A 27,330-nucleotide genomic window follows, 5' to 3' on the forward strand; every position below is an offset into this window, starting at 1 on the left:
GAAAGGGAAGAAGAATGCCCCAGAGGAATGGAAGCTATACTAGAGAATATTATAAATGAAAATTTCCCAAATATCACTAAAGATTCTGACACACTGCTTTCAGAGGGATGTCGGACCCCAGGTCGCCTCAACTCTAACCGAGCTTCTCCAAGACACATTGTGATGAACCTGTCCAAAGTCAAGACAAAAGAAAAGATTCTGCAAGCTGCCAGAAGTAAGCGCCAGTTGACCTACAGGGGCAAATCCATCAGAGTCACCGCAGACTTCTCTAATGAAACTTTCCAAGCAAGAAGACAATGGTCATCTACCTTTAATCTACTTAAACAGAACAATTTTCAGCCCAGAATTCTGTACCCTGCTAAGCTAAGCTTTAAAATTGACAGAGAAATCAAATCATTTACGGATATACAAACATTGAGGAAATTTGCCACAACAAGACCAGCTCTACAGGAAATACTTCAACCTGTTCTACACACTGACCATCACAATGGATCAGCAGCAAAGTAAGAACTAAGAAATTAAAGGACAGAACCTAACTTCCACACTGATGCAAAAGATAAAACTAAGCAATGGACTCTCACAAAATAAGATGAATAGAATACTACCATACTTATCAATTATCTCAATAAATGTTAATGGCTTGAATTTCCCACTGAAGAGACATAGATTGGCTGACTGGATTAAAAAACACAAGCCATCCATTTGCTGTCTGCAAGAAACACACCTGGCTTCAAAAGACAAATTAAAACTCTGAGTCAAGGGTTGGAAGACAATTTTTCAGGCAAATGGAATTCAGAAGAAAAGAGGAGTTGCAATCTTATTTTCAGATACATGTGGATTTAAAGCAAATAAAGTCAAAAAAGACAAAGATGGTCACTTTATATTGGTCAAGGGAAAAATACAACAAGAAGATATTTCAATTCTAAATATTTATGCACTCAATTTAAATGCTCCCAGATTCTTGAAACAGACCTTACTCAGTCTGAGCAATATGATATCCGACAATACCATAATAACAGGGACTTTAACACTCCTCTTACAGAGCTGGACAGATCCTCTAAACAGAAATTAAACAAAGATATAAGAGATTCAAATGAGACCCTAGAACAATTGTGCTTGATAGACGCATATAGAATACTCCATCCCAAAGATAAAGAATATACATTCTTCTCATCACCCCATGGAACATTCTCCAAAATTAATCATATCCTGGGACACAAAACAATTATCAACAGAATCAAAAGAATTGAAATTTTACCTTGTATCTTCTCAGACCATAAGGCACTAAAGGTGGAACTCAACTCTAACAAAAACATTCAACCCCACACAAAGACATGGAAATTAAACAATCTTCTGTTGAATAACAGATGGGTGCAGGAAGAAATAAAACAGGCAGTCATTAACTTCCTTGAGCATAACAACGACGAAGACACAAGCTACCAAAACCTGTGGGATACTGCAAAAGCAGTTTGGAGAGGAAAATTCATCTCTTTAGATGCCTACATTCGAAAAACAGAAAGAGAGCACATCAACAAACTCACAAGCCATCTTATGGACTTGGAAAAAGAAGAACAATCTAAGCCTAAACTCAGTAGAAGAAAAGAAATATCCAAAATCAAATCAGAGATCAATGAAATTGAAAACAAAAGAATCGTTCAGAAAATTAATGAAACAAGGAGTTGTTTTTTTTGAAAAAATAAATAAAATAGATAAACCATTGGCCAGACTAATGAGAAATAGAAAAGTAAAATCTCTAGTAACCTCAATCAGAAATGATAAAGGGGAAATAACAACTGATCCCACAGAGATACAAGAGATCATCTCTGAATACTACCAGAAACTCTATGCCCAGAAATTTGACAATGTGAAGGAAATGGATCAATGTTTGGAATCACACCCTCTCCTTAGACTTAGCCAGGAAGAAATAGAGCTCCTGAACAGACCAATTTCAAGCACTGAGATTAAAGAAACAATAAAAAAGCTTCCAACCAAAAAATGCCCTGGTCCAGATGGCTTCACACCAGAATTCTATCAAACCTTCAAGGAAGAGCTTATTCCTGTACTGCAGAAATTATTTCAAAAAATTGAGGAAGAGGGAATCTTCCCCAACATATTCTATGAAGCAAACATCACCCTGATACCAAAACCAGCAAAAGACCCAACCAAAAAGGGGAATTTCAGACCAATCTCACTCATGAATATAGATGCAAAAATTCTCAACAAAATCCTAGCCAATAGATTACAGCTTATCATCAAAAAAGTCATACATCATGATCAAGTAGGTTTCATCCCGGGGATGCAAGGTTGGTTTAACATACACAAGTCCATAAACGTTATCCACCATATTAACAGAGGCAAAAATAAAGATCATATGATCCTCTCAATAGATGCAGAAAAAGCATTTGATAAAATCCAGCATCCTTTTCTAATTAGAACACTGAAGAGTATAGGCATAGGTGGCACATTTCTAAAACTGATTGAAGCTATCTATGACAAACCCACAGCTAATATTTTACTGCATGGAGTAAAACCGAAAGCTTTTCCTCTTAGAACTGGAACCAGACAAGGTTGTCCTCTGTCACCTTTACTATTCAACATAGTGCTGGAAGTTCTAACCAATACAATTACACAAGACAAAGAAATAAAGGGAATCCAAATGGGAGCAGAGGAGGTCAAACTCTCTCTCTTTGCTGACGACATGATCTTATACTTAGAGAATCCCAAGGACTCAATCACAAGACTCCTAGAAGTCATCAAAAAATACAGTAATGTTTCAGGATATAACATCAATGTCCACAAGTCAGTAGCCTTTGTATATGCCAATAACAGTCAAGATGAGAAGCTAATTAAGGACACAACTCCCTTCACCATAGTTTCAAAGAAAATCAAATACCTAGGAATATACCTAACGAAGGAGGTGAAGGACCTCTATAAAGAAAATTATGAAATTCTCACAAAGGAGATAGCAAAGGATATTTAAAAAATAGAAGAAAATACCATGATCATGGATGGAAAGAATCAACATTGTTAAAATGTCTATACTTCCCAAAGCAATCTACCTATTCAATGCCATTCCTATTAAAATACCAACATTGTACTTTCAAGATTTGTAAAAAATGATTCTGTGTTTTGTATGGGAACTAGAAAAAATTCCGTATAGCTAAGGCAGTTCTTAGTAATAAAAATAAAGCTGGGGGCATCAGCATACCAGATTTTAGGCTGTCCTACAAAGCCATAGTCTTCAAGACAGCATGGTACTGGCATAAAAATGGAGAAATAGACACTTGGAATCGAATTGAAAACCAGGAAATCAAACTAACATCTTACAACCACCTAATCTTTGATAAACCAAACAAGAACATATCTTGGAAAGACTCCCTATTCAATAAATGGTGTTGGGAGAACTACATATCCACATGTAAAAGACTGAAACTGGACCCACACCTTTCCCCACTCACAAAAATTGATTCAAGATGGATAAAGGACTTAAATTTAAGGCACGAAACAATAAAAATCCTCAAAGAAAGCATAGGAAAAACACTGGAAGAGATTGGCCTGGGGAAAGACTTCATGAAATTGCCATGGCAATTGCTACAACAACAAAAATAAACAAATGGGACTTCATTAAACTGAAAAGCTTCTGTACAGCTAAGGAGACAACAACCAAAGCAAAGAGACAACCTATCCAATGGGAAAGGATATTTGCATATTTTCAATCAGACAAAAGCTTGATAACTAGGATCTATAGAGAACTCAAATTAATCCACATGAAAAAAGCCAACAATCCCATATATCAATGGGCAAGAGACATGAATAGAACCATCTCTAAAGAAGACAGACGAATGGCTAACAAACATATGAAGGGCTAACAAACATATGAAAAGACGTTCATCATCCCTATCTATTAGAGAAATGCAAATCAAAACCACCCTGAGATACCATCTAACCCCAGCGAGAATGGCCCACATCACAAAATCTCAAAACTGCAGATGCTGGCGTGGATGTGGAGAGAAGGGAACACTTTGACACTGCTGGTGGGACTGCAAATTAGTCCAACCTTTCTGGGAGGAAGTATGGAGAAATCTCAAAGCACTCAAGCTAGACCTCCCATTTGATCTTATAATCCCATTACTGGGCATCTACCCAGAAGGGAAAAAATCCTTTTATCATAAGGACACTTGTACTAGACTGTTTATTGCAGCTCAATTTACAATCACCAAAATGTGGTAACAGCCTAAATGCCCACCAACCCAGGAATGGATTAACAAGCTGTGGTATATGTACACCATGGAATACTATAGCCATTAAAAAAAATGGAACTTTACATCCTTCATATTAACCTGGATGGAAGAGGAAGACATTATTCTTAGTAAAGCATCACAAGGATGGAGAAGCATGAATCCTATATACTCAATTTTGATATGAGAATAATTAATGACAATTAAGGTCACGATGGGGGTGGGGGAAGGGGAGAGCAGAGAGAGAAAGAAGGAGGGAGGGGTGGGGAAAGGAAGAGCAGAGAGAGGGAAGGAGGGAGGGGGGTGGGGCCTTGGTGTGTGCCACACCTTTTGGGGGCAAGACACGATTGCAAGAGGGACTTTACCTAACAAATGAAATCAGTGTAACCTGGCTTATTGTACCCTCAATGAATCCCCAACAATAAAATAAAATAAAGTAAAAATAAAAATGCATAATTCTTGAACAGTAGTCTATTTATTTTATAGTGGAGAAAAACGGAAAGAAACTAGAAGGTCGTGTACCTGACTGGCAATGTCCCTGGAGACTTTGGCTTGCTTGATTTCAATGGCATCAGCTTTTATGTCATAACCTTTCTGCTTGGCCTCATTCCAGTCTTTTTGGTAGAGTTTCTATTGAGGGAAAATACAGGTTTATTTACAAGATTGGAAAATAAATGTTTGCATTCAAAGTCATCATAACATAAATCATAAGCCACAATGAAATGTAGGCAACAAGAAAAAAGCATTCATTTTCAAGTTCTTTTGCTTGTTGGCTATTTACTTTGTGGGTTACAGGACCCTTCTGATTAAAAATTCAAAGCTAAACATCTAACTCTATAATGTTTGAATATCTGCATTTATTACCTTATGGCATTTATTTGAAAGCATCTCACTTGCCATATACGGAAACTAAGAAATCAATGGAGAAGCTAGAAAACCTTCATCAAGGTACCAGAGAAAAATCTGAAGAGTTTTTTTTCCTAATTCTGCCCTTCGAGTTTAGAGAGGTTTCTGCTAACAGGGGATGTGACATAGATTTCATAGGTATCTTGCCGTTTGGATGTAATTAAAAGTTGCCTTTTGGCTTTCTTAGGCCATTAAAATGTCAAATAAGAAAGTCTTGGATTAATCAAAAGACCTAAGAAGCCACAGAGACTGGTTGAGAGTGAAGGAGGAAGCCAAAGGGATTCAGACATCCCAATGCCTGTGGTCCAGGCACCCGGCCACGTATCTAAGTGGACGTCTACCAGGGAGAATTTTCATTCGTATTGGTTTGGGATGGTAGCTAAAGAGGAAATGCCTAGCACCAAAGCCACAAATGTTCAAAGGTGGCTAATCTGTCCATTATAAAACCCCGTCCCCATAAGCAGACAGATCCTGCTCTGTACTTAAGCCACTTACATTGCTCATTTGCAAGGCATTGATTTGGGCCTGCAGCATGGCTGGAGTGTCCGAGGGAATGGTGATGTTGACTTTATCTTTGTTCCAGGCTTCTTGATACAGTTTCTGTGGAAAGAAGGGAAATGGAAAATAGATAGCTGAGACATTAAGCCTTAGCAACTATTGAATTTGGAAAAATGTTTTTATGTATGTTTATAATGGTTAATTTTATATGTCAACTTGGCTAGGCCACAGGACCAAGGTATATGGTCAGACATTATTATAAATGTTTCTATGAAGGCATTTATTTCAGTAGAATTTGAGTAAAGCCGCTTTTCCTTGTTAATGGGGGTGCCCTTGTCCAATCATGGAGGCCTCCTGAGCAGGAAGGAATTCTGCCAGCAGACTGTCTTTGGGCTTAAACTGCAATTTTTCCATGGGTCTCCACCCTGCTGACCTAAGCTGCCGACTTTGGACTTGCCAGCCTGAATCAGCCAGTTTCTTAAACTCTCTTTCTCTCTCCCTCTCTCTCTCTCTCTCCACACACACACACATCCTATTGGTTCTGTTTCTCTACAGAACACAGGCTAATACAATGTTACTGTACTTACTATGTCCCATCAGCTGCGTGTCTTAGTACTTGACAGAAGTTAAGTGTTTGTTATCCTACATTGCCTTGGATGACATGTTTCACTGTAGAGCTTCAAGGCGTGCACGTGTGGTAGTGTTCAAGGGGCATGTTGGCATTTGTCAGAGGTCTACTTTGTACGTGCCTTTACTAAACTACTCAAGAGATCTTAGTGTTGCTCCTATAACCAAAATTCTTCAAAGAGGAACAGTCTACTGGCTCAGTTTGGGTGGCATCACCTTAAAATAGAATCCAGAACAAAGAAATCGTGGTAGTCAGATAGTTCTTACCTCACTTATTTGCAGAGAATTGGCTTTTGCCAGGACAACTGCTGGCGTGTCAACGATGCTGGTGAATGGCAAAGCTTCTGGCCGCGTCCTATATTGCCTTTCATTCACGAGGTCTTGAGCAACCTTCACTCTGTTCATTTCCACTGAGCCTTCGGGCATCCAGCCAATGCCACGCAGCCACTCCAGGTCTGCTTTATACACGCTCTGTGAAGATGTCAGACAGATGTTAGACATACCTCCTCCCAGGAGAAAAATAAAGCAATGGGGTTGTGGGGATGATAAGCACAGGAGATGGCTCTTCCCAAAAAGCAAGGTGTGAGATCTTAACATGATTCAGGGTTTTTAATATTCATGACAGAAGTAATTTGCAAAAGCACAATTATTTATACCAGCCAGGAATAATGGATATTTCAAAAAAATTATAACTGAAAAAAAATTTTTTTTTTTTTAGAGACAGAGTCTCATTTTGTTGCCATGGCATTGCAGCTCACAACAACCTCCAGTTTCTGGGCTTAGGCAATTCTCTTGCCTCAGCCTCCCAAGTAGCTGGGACTACGGGCACCCGCCACAATGTTCGCCTATTTTTTGTTGCAGTTTGGCTGGGGCTGGATTTGAACCCTCCACCTTTAGTATATGGGGCCAGTGCCCTAGTCACTGAGCCACAGGCATCGCCCACTGAAAAAATTTTTAAGGGAAATTTTGTTAAATCTCATTCCATTTTAATCCTGTAATACCTGACCCAAGGATATGCTGCTTAGTACTTTGCATCTAGCATAATAGCTGTAATTATTTTTTAAATTATTCAGGTGATTTATATTTATCTTAAATATATTTTCATTGCCAGACATTACAGATGACACAAAGAAAACAGTTTGGAATCTAGGTCATGGAATAAAGGACAGGACCTCAGTGGGGTTCTTTGCCTCTATTTTTGCTTCCTATGACATACTCTTTTTTTTTTTTTTTTTTTTTTTTTGTGGTTTTTGGCCAGGGCTGGGTTTGAACCTGCCACATCCGGCATATGGGACTGGCGCCCTACTCCTTGAGCCACAGGCGCTGCCCTATGACATACTCTTAAATGGTTTGTATTAACTATGTGAACGATGCCTCCTGCCCCTCACCCAGGTTTGTGCAGTGCCCCGTCTCTGAGTCTGTCCACACAGGCACTGAATGGACAATGAACAGATCTGCATCCTCCCACTCCCCCTTGCCCAAAGCTGATGTTACATACATCACTCTGCAGGTCATAGGCCTTCCTTGCTTGGATAATGTCGTTTTGATCAGGTAAGCAGGTCCAGTGATGCAGGTAATTGCGATAATCAATGTCACTGACCAGAATCTGGCATTTCTTGGCCAGCAAGATGCCTAACATGTCCACGGGGCTACTGAACTTGGTCTTCCACTTCTGGAATTCCTTTTTGTACTCCCTTTCACTCTGAATCTTCCCTGCGTGTATAGCACACATGATCTTGGGATCATCTTCAACGCTCCGGGCTCCAATGTGGTGGCCTCTCTGTTTCACATGTGCTTCCTTGTATTTGTACTAAAATGACAGAAGTACAGGTTTAGAAATCCAGTTTTAGAACCACACTCATACTGACAATTACAGATAATAGGAAAATGGGCAAAAGTTTCATGTCACAGACATTTGTCATCTCTGAACTAAAACTATGTTTTATGGTCGCCATCATAAAAATAACTACAGTATAATCATGTATCTTCATTGGTGGAAACTTGCCCTGTAGCAACTCTTATTACACCTCCAAAATGTATTTTTCTTCTCTGTATCAGCAAAGGGAAATGTCTTGGAAGGTAGGACGTGGAGTTGGGGGAACACATGTCGAAGCAATTAATTGTAAAGTGCGATCCACCAATCACAGTAGAGGCTGTTCAGTATTGTGGAGACCAAGGGAAATGAGAAGGAAGGTACTCACGTCACTGGCGATGTCCCTGGAAGCCTTGGCATGCTGGATCTCAATGGCATCTGCTCGCAGGTCATAACCAGTCATCTTGACGTCTTCCCAAGCTTGCTGATAGCGTTTCTGCAAGTGGAGGGTGCAATGTCACAGTCAGGGAGCTACTCACCCTTACGGATGGGCTCAAAACTAGATTTTAACAGTTACACTAAACATTACTCTCCCTCAGATTTATAAAATAGGCTTGTTTCCTATTGAACTTGAGTTCCAGGAGACTTGTAACAACATTTAGTAGAGCTCTCTGCCAATAATCTTTTCTTTGTTTGTTTTAAAGAAGGACATTTAGGGGATAATAAACCATGTAAAAATTGGAAGAAAAAATAAGTATTGTTTGGCTTCTCATACAAAAAAGCAATGATGGCCCACTAAAAGGAAGAAATAAATATCAGTATACATGTATCTAAAAGTTTTAAGTCCTGTTTTTGGAGAAACTATCACATTTTTTCCATCCAACTGTATTATAAACAGCCACATAGACCCACACAGCTATTTATCATTACCTTAAAGACTAAAAATAAAAGAAATGGTGAAAAAATGCCTTTTGCCAAACTCTCTTTGGAGTTTATCGATAAAAGTGTGGGCTAGGCAGAGAACATTCTGAAAAACAAACGTAGGTAGGGTGTCTCACATTGCTGATCTGCACACTGTTGAGTTTGGACTGCAGCATCAGTGGAGTATCAGCCGGGATGCTCACATTCATCTTCTCTCTCTCCCAGGCATAACGATACAAAGGCTGGTACAAATGAAAAACAATGACGTGGTGGATTTAGTAAATGAATCAACCACCACATGAACTAAATTATAAACTCATAAAATATACTTGAATAGATTTATAATGAATAAAATCATAAGTAATTTATACAGTAAATTAAATGAATAAGATTGTAAATAAAATTAAAATTTTAAGTAAAATTAAATAGGTAAATTTAATTTTAAATTTAAATAAAAAGGAGTATTCTCTGATACAAGGTATAGGTCATGTTTTGTCTTCATTTGCATTTTTATTAATATTTAAAAGGCGCCAATAGTGACTTCACCAAGAATACATTCATGGGAGATACAATATGCATTTAAAATGAGTCAGAAATGTGGTAGTGAAATCATCCTTTGCCATTCATTCACATTTTTTTTGTGTCTGTGTGTTCAACTTTTTATTTTAGCAAAATCAGAATAAACAAAGCACATGCAGTGCTAGCATCTAAAACTAATACAATATGCAATCACCTAGCTCACAGTGACTTGAGATGATGCCATGTTTACATTCAGCAAGTTCAATCTATTCTCATTTACTGAAAATATTGCTGGCTGATAAAACTGAATGTAAAAGTCACTAACTATGGCAATACATAAGATAACCACATGTTGGAAGATTTCAAATACGCCAGACAATCACCGAAAACCAAACTGAACAAAAGCCTAACTAAAGAAAACTACAAAACCTTTTGTAGTGGACACTTCTTATCAATCTATAGAAGTGCTTCATTACTATCTTAAGAATATCAAAACCTTGGCATATTTTAATTTCAAGTTGCCAATTCTGTCTTAAATTATGTCAGAAAATAATAGCTACATTGCCAATGCCGGGTCTGCTTAATTTGACTCAAGTTTCATAGGAATTAACATTAAAAGCTCACACTACCCCAAATATATTATTTCACATACGGTGACATTCAACATTCAAGTGCCAGTGTTTTTTGTACTGTCTTTTGGTCAAGTTTAGCTTTCAAAGAATCAATTTTAGGCTTACAAAAATAAATATTAGTCAAAATGTTCAATAAACAGTACATAAACCAGCAGCAAAAGTATCTAAAATCTGTCAGGTGCAAATAGTTTTCTTCTTAGCTGTCATTCCATGGTCCCAAATAAAATTTTAGATTCCGGTTCTTGGCAAGCTGCGTTCAACTATCTCCAAGAGACAAAATACGACTGGAAGTTTGAGGACACTTACACAAGACATATATATATATACACATATATATATTCTCTGAATGTGCAATAAAATAACTACTTTGTAAACAGTAAAGGGCAAAATGTACAAGAGTCTAAACCTAGACTAATTGAAATAGCACCGAAAACAAATGACCTCAATACTATCAGGTGCAGCTACTTTAATAAATTTTCAGAACAAGGCACAATACATTTGAAATCTATTGCACTTCTGAGAAATTTTTGCCAACTTCTTATGCCACTGTCAAGATTTGTTTTAAAACGATCACTACATTCTGGCCACAAAATCAACACAGAATTCCAAGTGAGAGAGGTGTTTTTAAACAGTAGACAATCATCCTTGGCCAAATTCAGCATAAACAGACTACCACCACAATGGAAACCTCTGCAACTAAAATACACTAAAACTGCATTATATAGAACCTTGTGTAGTTTGGTACATATTTCCAACCTGTGTGATCTCAAGGATTTTAGTTATTCTTTTTTTTTTTTTTTTTTTTTTTTTGCAGTTTCTGGCTGGGGCTGGGTTTGAACCCACCACCTCCAGCATATGGGGCCAGCGCCCTTTGAGCCACAGGCGCTGCCCGGATTTTAGTTATTCTTAGATTTACAAAGTCTACAAGTGTAAGCCATTTTAACATTTCAACGCAGCTTTAACACAGCAATGTGAATCTGCATTAATATGAAGCCTGCTGCCTAATCCTTTCTGTTTATAACCTCTTGACCAAAAAACATCAACACTAGCACGCATTAAAGACCAGAATCAAACCAGGCCTATAAGGAGGACTGGTCACTGCCATGGTCAGCCACTCTAACATTTCAATTTTATTTATGGCAGGCATGAAAAAAATCTAATTCAATGATCTCCCCCAAGCAAATTATCAGACTTTTAAACTTTTACTGTAAATATTCTCACATTTGCCCAGCTTAGAATAAACTGCCTAAAGATTAAATAAGAAATTAGTATATTTACTAGAATTAACTTCAAAGAGTGCTTTCAAAAATGTTACAATGTTCTTATATCCCACCTTATCATGACTGGAATGGCTACAATATAAGGTTCTTAAAGTGCCTATCCAGGATAGAGTAAGCCAATCAGAACTTAAATCTACCACAATTCGCCACTTTAGAAAGAAACTATACTTTATGATGTTTTCTCCTCCAGTTTGCCAAGTTCTAGAAAGTCTTAATGAGGGCTACTATCTTATTTTTCTTTAACATATTTAGGAATGAATTGATAATTCCTATAAAGTGATATCACACCCATGTGCCAAGGTTTGATGTTAGCCCAAGTTCAGTAAATTTATTTGGTTTAAACAATTGGTATCTTGAGCATTACTGAGCCAAAAGGACATCAAAATAATAAGTTGTCTAAAGTTAAAGTCACAGTACATTAATAAAAAAATGATCCTCAGTCACAAAATTATAAATGCAGTTTGGGGTGGGACTAAGCAGGAGGGGAGAGTTAAAACCAAACTACAGCAATTAAGTCTTCAAATCAACTTCCGAATAGAGCTGCTGATTGTTCCTTTCATTTCTTTTTGTGACTTTGCGCTCCCTTGAATGTTCAGAAGAATCACAGCTGATAATGTACTGAAAAGTTCTTGAAGCTACACAATATAGTCTGGCTAAGTTACATGTGGTTTCCGTATTAGCTTGTTTGAAAGGTGGCTTTTTTTTGCTGCAAAGCAGATTCAGTTGCCCCACCAGTCAACACCCTGGGAGTTATAATTTTTTCCATATCCATCACTATTGTAGAAGCCTCCATAGCCCCTTCCACCAAATCCTCTGCTGCTAGAACGGCCACCTCCACCACTGCGACTGCTGCTTGCACAACTACTACCAAAATCAGAACTGCTGGAACCACTACTCTGTTGATGGTCTCTGGCACTGAATCCTCCACTGAATCTACTCTTAGAACGTCCACAACCGCTACCCTTCTAATGGTGTTCATAAGCCATATTTTCCAACCAAGATGGCACTTCTTGTTTAGCTTCAACAAGAAGATCCAACAAGTCCTTTGTAATATTTATATTTCTTTCATTAAAAAACGAGGTAGCAAGGCCAACGTTCCCCACACGTCCTATACGACCAATATGATGTACATATTCTTCAATATCACTTGGCAAATCAAAATTGATAACATGTTTCACATTTGAAATATCTAGTCCTATTGCTGCCACAGCTGTAGCCACTAGCATTGGGCTTTTCCCAGAGCGGAACTGGTGGAGGGCCTCCTCTCCATCTCTCTGTGATCGGTCGCCATGAATACTGGGTACAAGCATATCCTTCATGGTACGAGAAATCCTCCAGAGCATCTGCACCCTTTTTTGTTTCCACAAACACTAAAGTTAATGAATCTTTCCTTGTTGCATTTAAGAGACCAAGCAGAAATGACCGTTTATCTGACTCTTCCACCCACACTACTTTCTGGGTAATAGTCTCAGAAGTTGAGCCTACTCTCTGCCTACAGCCAAAAAGATACATTCATCCAAGAAGTCACGAGCAAGCGTCTGTATTTCCTTAGGAAAAGTAGCACTAAACATCATGGTGTGACGAACACCCTTTGGTGGTATAGTATCTTGTTCAACATACAACAAATCTGAGGTTCAAATCCCATGTCCATCTTTCTATCAGCTTCATCCAACACTAAGTATTTGCAGAAGTCTAACCAATTTTTCCTCTTTCCATCATATCCACCAGGCGTCCTGGAGTGGCTACTAATAAGTGGCATCCACGTTCTAAGTCCTGAATCTGCTGACCAATATTACTTCCACCATACACTACACAAGGACGAGCTCTGGATCGGTACGAAAATTTTCTGGCTTCCTCATAGATCTGAACAGCCAACTCCCTTGTTGGAGCTAAAACCAAAGAGATTGGGTATTTTTTTGCAGCATCCATATTTTCCATTTTCCTTCACAGCTTTCAAAGCCTTGCCTGGACCATCTGTATATATCTGACTCAGGATGGGCAAAAGAAATGCAGCAGTTTTACCAGATCCTATTTGGGCACAAGCCATTAAGTCTCTTTTTTCTTTAATACTGGGAATAGCATGTTTTGGCACTGGAGTAGGATGAGTGTAACGAGTAAGCTCAATGTTCCCCATGATAATTTCTCCCATCTCAACATCACTGAAACTTTCAATACGTGGAGGGCAGTTATTGCCTATTGCCTCAACTGGTACGTCATCATATTTCTCAAAGTTAATCCCAGTGTTTCCTCCAGAAAAATGTTCCTGTTCTAAGCGTTCACTTGGTGGAAGTGGTTTTGACTAATCAGCTTCAGCTGATTTGTCACACCAATGACTGTGTCCACTCCGTTCAAATTTGCCAAAGCCAGTTCTGTCACCACGACTACCAAGACCATCATAGTCATTTCATCCCTGATCATCAAATCTTCCCCTCGATCCACTTTCATGATCACTGAAATAATCAGGCTTTCCTCTTGAATCACAAGACCCAAAACTGCGTATGCGTCCTTATCTTTACTACAACTCCCTCGTGAACTGTCCTTATCATATAACCCTTTAGATGCTTCTCTGTTCCTTAAGTGAGGAGGTATATAGCGCCCTTCACTTGCTGTACTTCCTCCTGCACTCTGATTATCAGAGGAGTTCAGGTCTAGACCAGCAAACTGCTGGTCCAGCCCAAGTGCATTTTCCACCACCACCATGACTCATCCCTGAAGAGAACCGAGAACTTGTGGTTTCTCACTGCAGGTCTGAGTAATGGAGTACTCAAGGATCTACTACAGCAATCCATTCATTCACATTTAATTATCTGACAAGCAAGTCCACATTGTACATAAATGTGATAAACACCCATTGCTAATCAGAACCTGACTTTCTTGGCTCAAATAACCATCATGATATCTAATATTGGGGTTGTCGTCCCTGGACTCCTCAACCTATCTCATGATTGAATGATGATGAAAAGGTGGCAATTTTGTGATTCTGATATTGGGATCAAAGTGTGTAACAGCATTTGTAGAAAGTGAAGATGCCCACCATGCTTGTATTGACCAAAGACTTATCAAAGCAAACAAAATACAGAGACTGCTAATTGACTGATTATATAAAGATCTATCTGGATACATGCACATTCAGCATTGGCTGACCTTAGCAAGGTAAAGGTCACATTTAGAAGTCTTTAGATTTATTCAGTTTGTCTGAAAACATCATCCACCCAGCTTACCTCACTGATCTGTACAGCATTGGTCTTTGCCCGGATTACTTCTGGAGTATCGACAACGCTGGTGAATTTGAGGGCCTCTGGCCTTATACGATATAGCCTTTCATTCAAGAGATTCTGGGCATTTTTCACTCTCATCACATCCACAGACCCTTCTGGCAACCATCCGATACCCTTCATCCATTCCAGGTCAGCTTTGTACAGGTTCTACACGAAGGAGAGGAATGAAAGGGTAGAAGAGTCAAATTCGTTCACAAGAGTTTGATGTTTGCAAACACACACATCTGTTTAAATCATTGTTGGGGGGGAAATCTCATGACACTCAAAGACCAACATTAAATGCTAACATTTGGGTATTATGTCCCTGGCACTCAACTCTGGCAGAAGCTCACAGCCTCCTGCAGTAACTGGAACAAGGCTCACGAGAGGCACTTGGTGGAACAACAGACAACAATGGCACATAAGTTTGTTTTTAGATTAGGTTGAGCTTCTACATTCACCACTTAAATTCTCCCTTTTATGTACCACTGAGAATAACATCTGTAGGTTTTTAGGAGGAAAAGAGCCTTAGATGTAGGCATAATGAGAAAAAAGATGCATAAATCCTCCCCCCTACTCTCATCTTAGGAAAACATGAAATTCAACATTTCCTTATGCTTAACATCTATTCCTGAAATTTAGGCACCTGGTCATGCAAAGGTAATTGATCAGAAGAGTTGCAAATGAAATTTTCCACCAAATTACATAGAATCAGAGACTGATTTCATTCGTGAATAAAGTCTTGCTACTATAAGAAGCAATCCTATATAGGATAGAAAATGATTGTGAAAAACTCTACTATCATGCCTTGTACAAAATATGTTAGGTTCTATTAATGTTATCATTTAAATTATGTCTCTGGGGAACGCACTGTGGTTACACACACACACACGCTTCCCCAGGTCTGGTGACAGTATACGTACATCGCTCTGCAGGTCATAGGCCTTCCTGGCCTGGATCACATCATTCTGGTCTGGCAGACATATCCACTGGTGCAGGTAATTGCGATAATCAATATCACTGACCAGGACCTGGCATTTCTTGGCTTGAACAATTGACATCATGTCCAATGGCGTGTTGTAAATTCCTTTAGACTTCTCATAAGCTTTCTTGTACTCTCGGTCACTCTGGATCTTAGCAGCGTGTATGGACCATACCAACTTGGGGTCATCTTGCAGGCTGCGGAAACCCACGTGGTGGCCCAGTTGCTTACGGTAACCTTCTTTGTATTTGTACTAAAGTTGTGAAAAATCAGATTTTAAGAAAGACATAGGAAAATAATGTATTAAAAGGATTTTTCTTTCAATGGTTTCAGAACATTTTCTTTCTTTAAATGTAAATCGACTCCACATTGGTAGTCATGTATTTCAGTTCACTTTAAAGACATTAGATAGGAGTATTTTAGGTAGCTTCATAGAGGACATGAGTAAATCAGGAAGGAAAAGGTATGGTGAACAAGAATAATAAAAATAAGCTAGGATTTACTGAGTGATCACTGTGACGAGGACACTATTGTGAGTACTTCAAGTGTCTTAGGTTGATCCATATGAAACTACTGAGTTTTTCAGTCAAAATCATTGAATAGCAGCATTTATAATTGAGTTGATCTTCACAATGTCTTTATAGATACTGTGATTATTATATCTTTCAGATGGGGAAAGGTGAGGGTAACTGCCATCACCAAGGTTCCCTAGCAAGTGCAGCATTAGGTCAAATGTTGTCCCAGTAGTACTAGAGATTCCTAAGGTAGGAGACAGGTTATGTGTGGTTTTGGAGACAGACAAGAAAGATGAATGTTTCAGAAATCTAGAGCAAACTCATTGGTTTGAATCAGAATAGAACAAGAAGGTCTAGGGACAAGTGCAGACAAGGCCATCTGGGGCGTGTCTTCCGATGTAAGATGTAAGATGTACATCTTCCGAGTAAACTGCTTTCTTTTTTTTCTCTATGTGTGGACAACATAGGCAAGTTTGGATGAGAAGGAGAAAGAGAAAACTGGAAATAAGGTAGATACCGTGGACCAGCCATAATTATTAAAAATAACAATAAGGAACTAGAAGGAGGAAACAGCTGCAGACATGAGATAAAAAACAGAAAAGACCCATAGAAAAAGACCAAGGTAGCTGAAAGGTTTTGGAACGGGGGATGGGGTGGACTTGGTAGGATGATGATTCAGACTGTTAGTAAGTTTTAAAATTAGAGTAAGTAAACTCAAAGGTTACTAAGAGTATTCTACATAAGCCCCCATTATAAAATTTTGAATATAAAATGTGATTTCAGTCTTAAGTCTTATATGAAACTATCTTCTGTGATTTTTATTTATGGATAATGTCAAATATTTGAAGGACAAAAAGAAGACATTGTATTAGTTCCTGAATTCTGAAGAATTTCATATAGACTCTTCATGATATTTTGTTTCTACTTAGAAATAGCATCAAAGTTATTTATACATATACCTCATCTGTGCTAACCTTAATGTTTTCTATCCCACTTTCGTATTTTTTAAATAGAGAAAGCCTTTAGCATAAGACAAAATTCAATTGTTGTATAGATTTTAAAAATGCAGAATTCTTGAAAAATAGTCTATTTTATAGTGGGCAAAAACGACAAGAAAATAGAAGGACGTGTACCTGACTGGCAATGTCCCTGGAGACTTTGGCTTGCTTGATTTCAATGGCATCAGCTTTTATGTCATAACCTTTCTGCTTGGCCTCATTCCAGTCTTTTTGGTAGAGTTTCTATTGAGGGAAAATACAGGTTTATTTACAAGATTGGAAAATAAATGTTTGCATTCAAAGTCATCATAACATAAATCATAAGCCACAATGAAATGTAGGCAACGAGAAAAAAGCATTCATTTTCAAGTTCTTTTGCTTGTTGGCTATTTACTTTGTGGGTTACAGGACCCTTCTGATTAAAAATTCAAAGCTAAACATCTAACTCTATAATGTTTGAATATCTGCATTTATTATCTTATGGCATTTATTTGAAAGCATCTCACTATGCCATATACGGAAACTAAGAAATCAATGGAGAAGCTAGAAAACCTTCATCAAGGTACCAGAGAAAAATCTGAGAAGTTTTTTTTCCTAATTCTGCCCTTCGAGTTTAGAGAGGTTTCTGCTAACAGGGGATGTGACATAGATGTCATAGGTATCTTGCCGTTTGGATGTAATTAAAAGTTGCCTTTTGGCTTTCTTAGGCCATTAAAATGTCAAACAAGAAAGTCTTGGATTAATCAAAAGACCTAAGAAGCCACAGAGACTGGTTGAAAGTGAAGGAGGAAGCCAAAGGGATTCAGACATCCCAATGCCTGTGGTCCAGGCACTCGGCCACGTATCTAAGTAGACGTCTACCAGGGAGAATTTTCATTCGTATTGGTTTGGGATGGTAGCTAAAGAGGAAATGCCTAGCACCAAAGCCACAAATGTTCAAAGGTGGCTAATCTGTCCATTATAACCCCCCGCCCCCATCATCAGACAGATCCTGCTCCATACTTAAGCCACTTACATTGCTCATTTGCAAGGCATTGATTTGGGCCTGCAGCATGGCTGGAGTGTCCGAGGGAATGGTGATGTTGACTTTATCTTTGTTCCAGGCTTCTTGATACAGTTTCTGTGGAAAGAAGGGAAATAGAAAATAGATATCTGAGACATTAAGCCTTAGCAACTATTGAATTTGGAAAAATGTTTTTATGTATGTTTATAATGGTTAATTTTATATGTCAACTTGGCTAGGCCACAGGACCAAGGTATATGGTCAGACATTATTATAAATGTTTCTATGAAGGCATTTATTTCAGTAGAATTTGAGTAAAGCCGCTTTTTCTTGTTAATGGGGGTGCCCTTGTCCAATCATGGAGGCCTCCTGAGCAGGAAGGAATTCTGCCAGCAGACTGTCTTTGGGCTTAAACTGCAATTTTTCCATGGGTCTCCAGCCTGCTGACCTAAGCTGCCGACTTTGGACTTGCCAGCCTGAATCAGCCAGTTTCTTAAACTCTCTTTCTCTCTCTCTCTCTCCACACATACACACATCCTATTGGTTCTATTTCTCTACAGAACACAGGCTAATACAATGTAACTGTACTTACTATGTCCCATTAGCTGCGTGTCTTAGTACTTGACAGAAGTTAAGTATTTGTTATCCTACATTGCCTTGGATGACATGTTTCATTGTAGAGCTTCAAGGCGTGCACGTGTGGTAGTGTTCAAGGGGCATGTTGGCATTTGTCAGAGGTCTACTTTGTACGTGCCTTTACTAAACTACTCAAGAGATCTTAGTGTTGCTCCTATAACCAAAATTCTTCAAAGAGGAACAGTCTACTGGCTCAGTTTGGGTGGCATCACCTTAAAACAGAATCCAGAACAAAGAAATCGTGGTAGTCAGATAGTTCTTACCTCACTTATTTGCAGAGAATTGGCTTTTGCCAGGACAACTGCTGGCGTGTCAACGATGCTGGTGAATGGCAAAGCTTCTGGCCGCGTCCTATATTGCCTTTCGTTCACGAGGTCTTGAGCAACCTTCACTCTGTTCATTTCCACTGAGCCTTCGGGCATCCAGCCAATGCCACGCAGCCACTCCAGGTCTGCTTTATACACGCTCTGTGAAGATGTCAGACAGATGTTAGACATACCTCCTCCCAGGAGAAAAATAAAGCAATGGGGTTGTGGGGATGATAAGCACAGGAGATGGCTCTTCCCAAAAAGCAAGGCGTGAGATCTTAACATGATTCATGGTTTTTAATATTCATGACAGAAGTAATTTGCAAAACACAATTATTTATACCAGCCATGAATAATGACAAATAGTAATAGGCTGAATTTCATGATATTATTAATGGATATTTCAAAAAAATTGTAACTGAAAAAAATTATTATTATTTTTTTTTTTTAGAGACAGAGTCTCATTTTGTTGCCATGGCATTGCAGCTCACAACAACCTCCAGTTTCTGGGCTTAGGCGATTCTCTTGCCTCAGCCTCCCAAGTAGCTGGGACTACAGGCACCCACCACAATGCTCGCCTATTTTTTGTTGCAGTTTGGCTGGGGCTGGGTTTGAACCTGCCTCCTTTGGTATATGGGGCCAGTGCCCTACTCACTGAGCCACAGGCACTGCCCACTGAAAAAAATTTCAAGAGAAATTTTGTTAAATCTCATTCCATTTTAATCCTGTAATACCTGACCCAAGGATATGCTGTTTATACTTTGCATCTAGCATAATAGCGGCAATTATTTTTTAAATTATTCAGATGATTTATATTTATCTTAAATATATTTTCATTGCCAGACATTACAAATGACACAAAGAAAACAGTTTGGAATCTAGGTCATGGAATAAAGCACAGGACCTCAGTGGAGTTCTTTGCCTCTATTTTTGCTTCCTATGACACACTCTTAAATGGTTTGTATTAAACTATGTGAACGGTGCCTCCTGCCCCTCACCCAGGTTTGTGCAGCGCCCGGTCTCTGAGTCTGTCCACACAGGCACTGAATGGACAATGAACAGATCTGCATCCTCCCACTCCCCCTTGCCCAAAGCTGATGTTACATACATCACTCTGCAGGTCATAGGCCTTCCTTGCTTGGATAATGTCGTTTTGATCAGGTAAGCAGGTCCAGTGATGCAGGTAATTGCGATAATCAATGTCACTGACCAGAATCTGGCATTTCTTGGCCAGCAAGATGCCTAACATGTCCACGGGGCTACTGAACTTGGTCTTCCACTTCTGGAATTCCTTTTTGTACTCCCTTTCACTCTGAATCTTCCCTGCGTGTATAGCACACATGATCTTGGGATCGTCTTCAACGCTCCGGGCTCCAATGTGGTGGCCTCTCTGTTTCACATGTGCTTCCTTGTATTTGTACTAAAATGACAGAAATACAGGTTTAGAAATCCAGTTTTAGAACCACACTCATACTGACAATTACAGATAATAGGAAAATGGGCAAAAGTTTCATGTCACAGACATTTGTCATCTCTAAACTATCTAAAACTATGTTTTATGGTTGCCATCATAAAAATAACTACGGTATAATCATATGTCTTCATTGGTGGAAACTTGCCCTGCAGCAACTCTTATTACACCTCCAAAATGTATTTTTCTTCTCTGTATCAGCAAAGGGAAATGTCTTGGAAGGTAGGACGTGGGGTTGGGGGAACACATGTCGAAGCAATTAATTGTAAAGTGCGATCCACCAATCACAGTAGAGGCTGTTCAGTATTGTGGAGACCAAGGGAAATGAGAAGGAAGGTACTCACGTCACTGGCTATGTCTCTGGAAGCCTTGGCACTTTTGATGGAAATAGCATCTGCTCTCAGATCATAGTCCTTCATCTTTGATTCATCCCATCCCTTGGTATAAAGTTTCTAGGCAAAGGACAACACAGAAAGGAAAATAAAAGTGTTTTTAGGAGGTTAGTAAGCCAATTCCAGAGTGGGAAAAGTTTTAATCACTCCCAGAAATGTTAAAATAACAATCAGGATATCTCTCACTTGGCTGATATTGGCAGAGTTGCTCTTAGCCAGCAAGATTTCTGGGGTGTCCGGCATCACGTGGATGAAAGTCTTGTCAGCATCCCAAGCTTCCGTGTATAAATGCTATGATGAGAGGGGGTGGGAGACCATTTGTTAAAGCCAATAATGTTACAGTGATTATCAAATCTAACTATAAAATAGCTCTTTTTAAGACCACTGGGAGGCAAGGAAAGCAAAAGTGTAGTGGGAGAGTATAGCATGGTAGTATTTAAACAGTTGTATGATGGCTTCATAACTAACATGAAGCCACAGTTGGTTTTAATTCTTAATTCTTTTCATCCAAGGTGAATCACAAACTTAGGACCTTTAAAGATGGAGCTTGATTATAGAACTATGATACAGTAGAAATTCTCAGACTTCAGAGATTGTTCAAATTTAAACCAAACTCCATTATTTCTAAGCTGAGTGATCTTGAGAAATGTATCTAACTCCTCATGCTCTTCATTTCTAAAAGGGGGATAATCATATCTTTTTTATTGAGTATTTTCGGAAGCTTAATCATAACATATGTAAAATGCTTGAGTCACAGTAGGCACTCAACAATTTTTATGGTGTGTCCTATTGTTATTATCATTGTGGTTACAGATAATGACTGTGGTGTAAAAGAGTTTCTGGAATTTTATGCACCTAACTCTGAACTTTGCTTTCTGAGGACCCATTTCAGTGTCCCTGCATTGGTTACTCAATCCTACTGCCAAAATGATTAGAAGGTATCCAGGCAGGTCTGAGAGAATTTAGGTAGGTTCAAGTCAATCTAAAATACACATATTAAGGGCCTTTACATTGGAGAAAGAATAAATGGATTAACAGAACTCTCGAGGAAAGACACGATCATCTATCTTGTTCAATAAAAGGGAGAGCAGCCTTGGTAGTTTGCTTGCAAAACTGGACTTCCACATCGAAGGTGGAAGGTCAGACCAAGCAGCCAGTCTGAGTGTATACTGGGCCTACTATGAAATGCTGAGTGTTTCCAGCCTTTAGAATGAAATATAAATGGCTGATATCCCTTACCAGATGGACAAAGACACACCAATGGCCAGAGTCTGCTCTGCCTAGGAGAATGTGCAGGGACAGGTAAAGCATTTATGATGTCTCAGAAGGGTATATGTCTTACTACAGGGAAATCATCCCAACCTGTGCTTTCTCATGCACAGGTTAGCGTGCATGGTGTTAAGAGCCAACAGGGCCAGCTAGAAACTCAGGCAGAAGCTTGTTGAAGGTCTGCGTGAGAATCAGGTCCCTACCTCTGCTCTCTCAGGGGACCCTTCTGGAAATTTCCAACTTTACGTATGCACCAAGTCCGTGAATGATTATGACTCTGGCAACAGGAAACAGCTGGACACTCACCTTGCTCATGGTCAGGGCATTGTTCTTTGCCAGAACAATTTCTGGGGTGTCTGTAATGCTGGTGAATTTGAGCTGCTCTGCAGGCTGGCGGTACTTCCTCTCACTAAGGATTTCTCCTGCTCTCTTGACCTTCTCAACCTCTATGGAGCCAATGGGAACCCATCCAGTGCCTCTCAGCCACTCGAGATCAGACTTGTAAATAGCCTAAAAACGAAGTAATGTCAAATGACATGTACAGAGAGCATATACCTCTGAATCTTTTTTGTGCCCATGATTGCATCACTTTGCAGTAGAATGGCTGGTTAAATGCCCTGTCCCTGAAGGTAGCCAATATTTACTGTTTTAAACACCCATACAATCTGTTCAGTGATAGAAAACCACTGTAAGGAAATCACTGCCTGCCTCCTGAAACAAAGGTATTTGTTCTCTGATTTGATCGCCCACACCTCCTTCTTGGATTATACTGTGTTAGGATACATCTGGGTCCTGTCTTGTGGGGCAGTGGAGCCTTCACAGCCGGTTGTGTTATATCAAGAAGGGATGAGCGCTGCTGATGGACCACAGGTTGTGTTAATGTTTTTTCTCATGACAGCAAAAATGGCATCTTTTTTGTCTGATTATATGCACATGCTTCTAAGTCCAAGAGCATTTAATCTTTTTACTCTTATCCTTTATCCTTGTCTTAGAATTCAAGTAAAAAATATATTTTTTCTTCTTTCATGTTTCTTCTTTGAATTTGATTGGTTGAAGAAGAGTTTTTCTTATATAGAAGGGGAACAATTCTTAAAATTTTTTATGGCTTTTTGAAAAACTCTTTTTTAAATAATGCCATTACTTTTCTCATCCTTCAAAAGTTACTATTTAGCCAAAGCTTGATTAAAAGAAGAAGCTACTATAGCAATGCGGTAGTATTTGAGTCCCCAGAGGACAATGTGCTGTCCAAAACAAAAGTACCTAACATTTCTATTGTTTTTAGTTGCTTAGAAACTAATCATTGTCTCAATATGTAGAATTCATTCTTAAACTTTCATTCACAAGTTATAGTAGATATTTCCTATGAGTTAAACAGACACAGATATCATGATGCAATTGACTTCTTTGGAAAATTAGGTTGCTTTAAACCTGGGATTCTTGACCTGGTATCAAAGGACTTGGATAGAAAAAAATACAACATCCTTATTTTCATTAACCTCTAACTGAAATATAGCATTTCATTCTATTATACGTATAGGCAATGAAATATAGTATTATGGACAGTACATGTGACTTTGTAAGCAATAGAAATCACAAATATTTTAATATTCTGTTAGAGCTGTGGACATCTTAAACTATGCTCATCACTTCTTTGAAATAAGTAGTTTTTACTTTCATTGCTACAACTTTTTATTTAATGTATTAATAAAGCATAGATATTACTACATTACAGATGCAGTTTAATATTTTGATAACAATATTTCAATATGATTGGTTTCTTTTGAAACTAAATGTATGTTTCATTTTATGCATTTCATAACGTTATCCTGAGACAGTGTCTATAGGTTTCACCAGATTGTCAGAAAATTTCATGACACAAAAAAGAAGACTTTTAAATACACAGCTGAAGAAAATGAGACCCACTCACATCGCTCTGCAGGTCATAGGCCTTCCGCGCCTGAATGACATCATTCTGATCAGGCAGGCAGGTCCATTCGTGTAGAGGATGCTTATAGTCTATGTCGCTGACCAGAATCTGGCACTTCTTGGCCAGCACCAGGCCCAGCATGTCCACTGGGCTGCTGAACTTGGTCTTCCACTTCTCAAATTCCTTCTTATACTCCCTGTCACTCTGGAGCTTGGCCGCATGGATAGACCACATCATCTTGGGGTCATCCTGAATGTTCCGAGCCCCAATGTGGTGGCCAAGCTGTTTGCGATAACCTTCTTTATACTTGTACTAAAAAAAGAAAAGGAAACGAAGTCTAATGAGAAGAATATCTTTTATATTATGTTTCTGAAATGCATACATTATTTCTTTTTATTTTCCCTATCACTATCATGAGGAAGAAAGGTGAATATTATCAATCACATTTTATAAAGCAGGGACCTGCAATTTAGAGGGGTTAAGTGATTTGTCCAAGGTCACGTCCCAAATAGGTGGCAGGGCTGAGCCTGGAATGGAGAGCTTCTCATGCCTAATATCTTTCCTGCTGTCTAAACTGCTACTCAGTTTAGTTTATCTTTGATTTTTTTAACAAGTAAAGATAAAACGCTTTGTACAATCTAGTAGAGCATCTACTTAAAGACATTGTTATTTTTTCTAAAGATGTTTGATATTAAGAATATTTTAGAATACTCCTTCATTTTTAGAATTTATAATAAATTCCTGGTCACGGTAGCGTTTATATGTCACGAGGATAGGGCTCCCTTATTAGCTTGTCAATGTCACTGAGCTTTCACCATGAGAGAATCTATCTACTTTTAAAATTCAGGAATAATACATTATGTTTCATTTTACCATAAGATGATCAAGGTGTGAGCCTCTCCAGCTTAAGAGCAAGAAAAAGTTTTGATCATAGAAGGAACGGCACATAAGCCCAAGGCATAGGCCCTTCCAGAAGAAGGAAAGTATGGATTTGGGTACTGAGGAGACCTGGTACAGAATGAGGGCACCTCAGCAGGTGTTTCTCACGTAAAGAAAACAGAAGAGAGAAGAGGCGAGTGGGTGCTGAGAAAAGCTTTGCCTACTGTGCAATCTGTTCTCGTGTCCAGGTAGGGGCATCTGAGTAAGAGGCCTTCCCCAACAGTAACAAAAGAGGAAACAAAACTCTAAGACATATTCATCATCTAGTCTGCTTTTAATGCCAGAGTGAATGGATAACAGTAGTAGGGAAGAATTCACATTTTATTGGCTGATTTTGTGTGGTATTAATCTCTTTAATTTCACAAACATGCTCGGTTAACTGCCACTCAGTTTCTGAGGCTTCAAAATATAAACCCATTTTTAGTGTCCATAAAACACTTTTTAAAGATAACATGCCTCTATTTTTGACAGATTGAAAGTTATAGTGGACATAGAATTTTGTACTTTTGTGGGGTTTTTCTTTTCTTTCTTTTTTTTTTTGGTCCGTTTGCAACTTTGCATATTGTAAGAGCAACTAAATTCCTGCCAAGAAAAATTCAAAAGCTGCTATTTGTCAGCATCTTTGAGTAAGAAACACCTTTTCCAAAAACATCAACTTACATCACTAGCAATTTCTCTAGAAGCCTTGGCTGCTTGGATTGGGATGGCATCGTAACGCAAGTCATAGCCTTCCTTCCTGGAGTCTTCCAAAGCAAGTTTGTAGAGTTTCTGTGGAAAAGAAAGTCATTATTTGTCACTCCATTCATAAAAAATGAAGCTGTTTATTAGTACACTTTCTCTGTCCTCATTGAAACTACAGAAATGATCCACAATGCCAAGTGTTCAGGCAGGTTTATAGATAGCTTTGCTTCACAGATAGATGTTCAGGGATTTTAGAGGCACATGTTCTTAACTTCAGGATTTTATTGACTTATAAATTTCAAAAAAATTGGAGGAAAATCAGCATTTGGTTGCCAAAATTTTATTTTGCCAAACAAGCACATGTAAAATTAGCTATTTAATATTTCCTTCATCATATATATGTACATATATATATATATATATATTTTTTTTTTTTTTTTGAGACAGAGCCTCAAGCTATCACCCTGGGTAGAGTGCCATGGCATCACAGCTCACAGCAACCTCCAGCTCTTGGGCTTAGGCGATTCTCTTGCCTCAGCCTCCTGAGTAGCTGGGACTACAGGCACCTGCCACAATGCCCAGCTATTTTTTGGTTGTAGTTGTCATTGTTGTTTGGCAGGTCTGTGCTGGATTCGAACCCGCCAGCTCTGGTGTATGTGGCTGGCACTACAGCCGCTTGAACTACAGGCACCGAGCTTCCTTCATAATATTTTTAAAAGGCCTTCTTAACACTAAAGAAGGAGAAAGAGTAAGGGTAGTATTTAAAAACTGAATATATTTGGTTTTATAAAAAACTCAGCATATTATGCTTATTTTTTCTCTTTTTGCTGTGGACTCTCCTCTCAGACCACAATCAATTTGTAGATGTAGATTTCAGGATCACTGACCTTATGAAAATGTTGGTGTTGACAGAGGTGCCTACAAAAAATGTTTGCAAGTAACATTAAATGACAACTAGATGATATTGAAGTAGCAAAACAGTGTGGGACTTGATAACTCACTGGGTTCCAACCCAGCATCTGCTACAGTTGTTGAAGAAAATAATGGCTCGCTATCCACACTGATCTGTTGGGGGAAGGCTTTAAAAGTATAATTTTTATTGAGATATTTATTTGTAAACTTTCCATTACCTGACAGCCTGTTAATAAAAGGCTGGCCTACTTCGTGGACCTACCACAATAACTGTGAATTGAATCAAATGAGAACTATTTCTTTTACTTACTATGTTAATTTGGAATATGTCTAATAAATCAGTCAAGATATTTCACCATATGATTATGATAGTTCATTTTTTGCCTTTCTGTTCATTGCAAGAACAACAGTTTACTCACATCACTGTAGTTTATTCGGTTGAGTTTGGCTAACATGATTTCTGGTGTATCAGGCATGACATGAATTGTTTTCTTGTCATTGTCCCAGGCTTCAGTATATAAGTGCTATAAAAAAAAAGAAAAATTATTTTGGTGTTCACATACATTTTTCTTTGGATCGTGTGCCAGTCACCTCTCTTGTCCTTGC

General features: G+C 38.6%; 1 protein-coding gene and 1 pseudogene across 16 annotated transcripts in view; both read right to left on the bottom strand.

The window, feature by feature from the left end:
- The window catches only part of NEB (nebulin), a 256,677-nt gene that overhangs the window by 109,768 nt on the left and 119,579 nt on the right, over window positions 1–27,330 (bottom strand). For 15 of the 16 annotated variants that reach the window (XM_053596348.1, XM_053596363.1, XM_053596360.1 and 12 more), the window contains exons 75-92: window positions 27,144–27,248; window positions 25,792–25,899; window positions 24,193–24,504; window positions 22,572–22,775; window positions 21,183–21,287; window positions 20,949–21,056; window positions 20,242–20,553; window positions 19,089–19,292; window positions 18,202–18,306; window positions 17,322–17,429; window positions 15,615–15,926; window positions 14,656–14,859; window positions 9,141–9,245; window positions 8,471–8,578; window positions 7,768–8,079; window positions 6,537–6,740; window positions 5,640–5,744; window positions 4,761–4,868 (exon numbers count right to left, since the gene is read on the bottom strand). In XM_053596348.1, coding sequence (XP_053452323.1) covers window positions 4,761–4,868; window positions 5,640–5,744; window positions 6,537–6,740; window positions 7,768–8,079; window positions 8,471–8,578; window positions 9,141–9,245; window positions 14,656–14,859; window positions 15,615–15,926; window positions 17,322–17,429; window positions 18,202–18,306; window positions 19,089–19,292; window positions 20,242–20,553; window positions 20,949–21,056; window positions 21,183–21,287; window positions 22,572–22,775; window positions 24,193–24,504; window positions 25,792–25,899; window positions 27,144–27,248 — 3,129 coding nt within the window. The remainder of the gene's footprint in view (window positions 1–4,760; window positions 4,869–5,639; window positions 5,745–6,536; window positions 6,741–7,767; window positions 8,080–8,470; window positions 8,579–9,140; window positions 9,246–14,655; window positions 14,860–15,614; window positions 15,927–17,321; window positions 17,430–18,201; window positions 18,307–19,088; window positions 19,293–20,241; window positions 20,554–20,948; window positions 21,057–21,182; window positions 21,288–22,571; window positions 22,776–24,192; window positions 24,505–25,791; window positions 25,900–27,143; window positions 27,249–27,330) is intronic. The other variant, XM_053596361.1, reaches the window with a different exon arrangement.
- LOC128589638 (ATP-dependent RNA helicase DDX3X-like) lies at window positions 12,154–14,134 on the bottom strand (annotated as a pseudogene).

The sequence above is a fragment of the Nycticebus coucang genome, chromosome 7 (assembly GCF_027406575.1).
Source record: "Nycticebus coucang isolate mNycCou1 chromosome 7, mNycCou1.pri, whole genome shotgun sequence".
NCBI classification, from domain to species: Eukaryota; Metazoa; Chordata; class Mammalia; order Primates; family Lorisidae; genus Nycticebus; species Nycticebus coucang.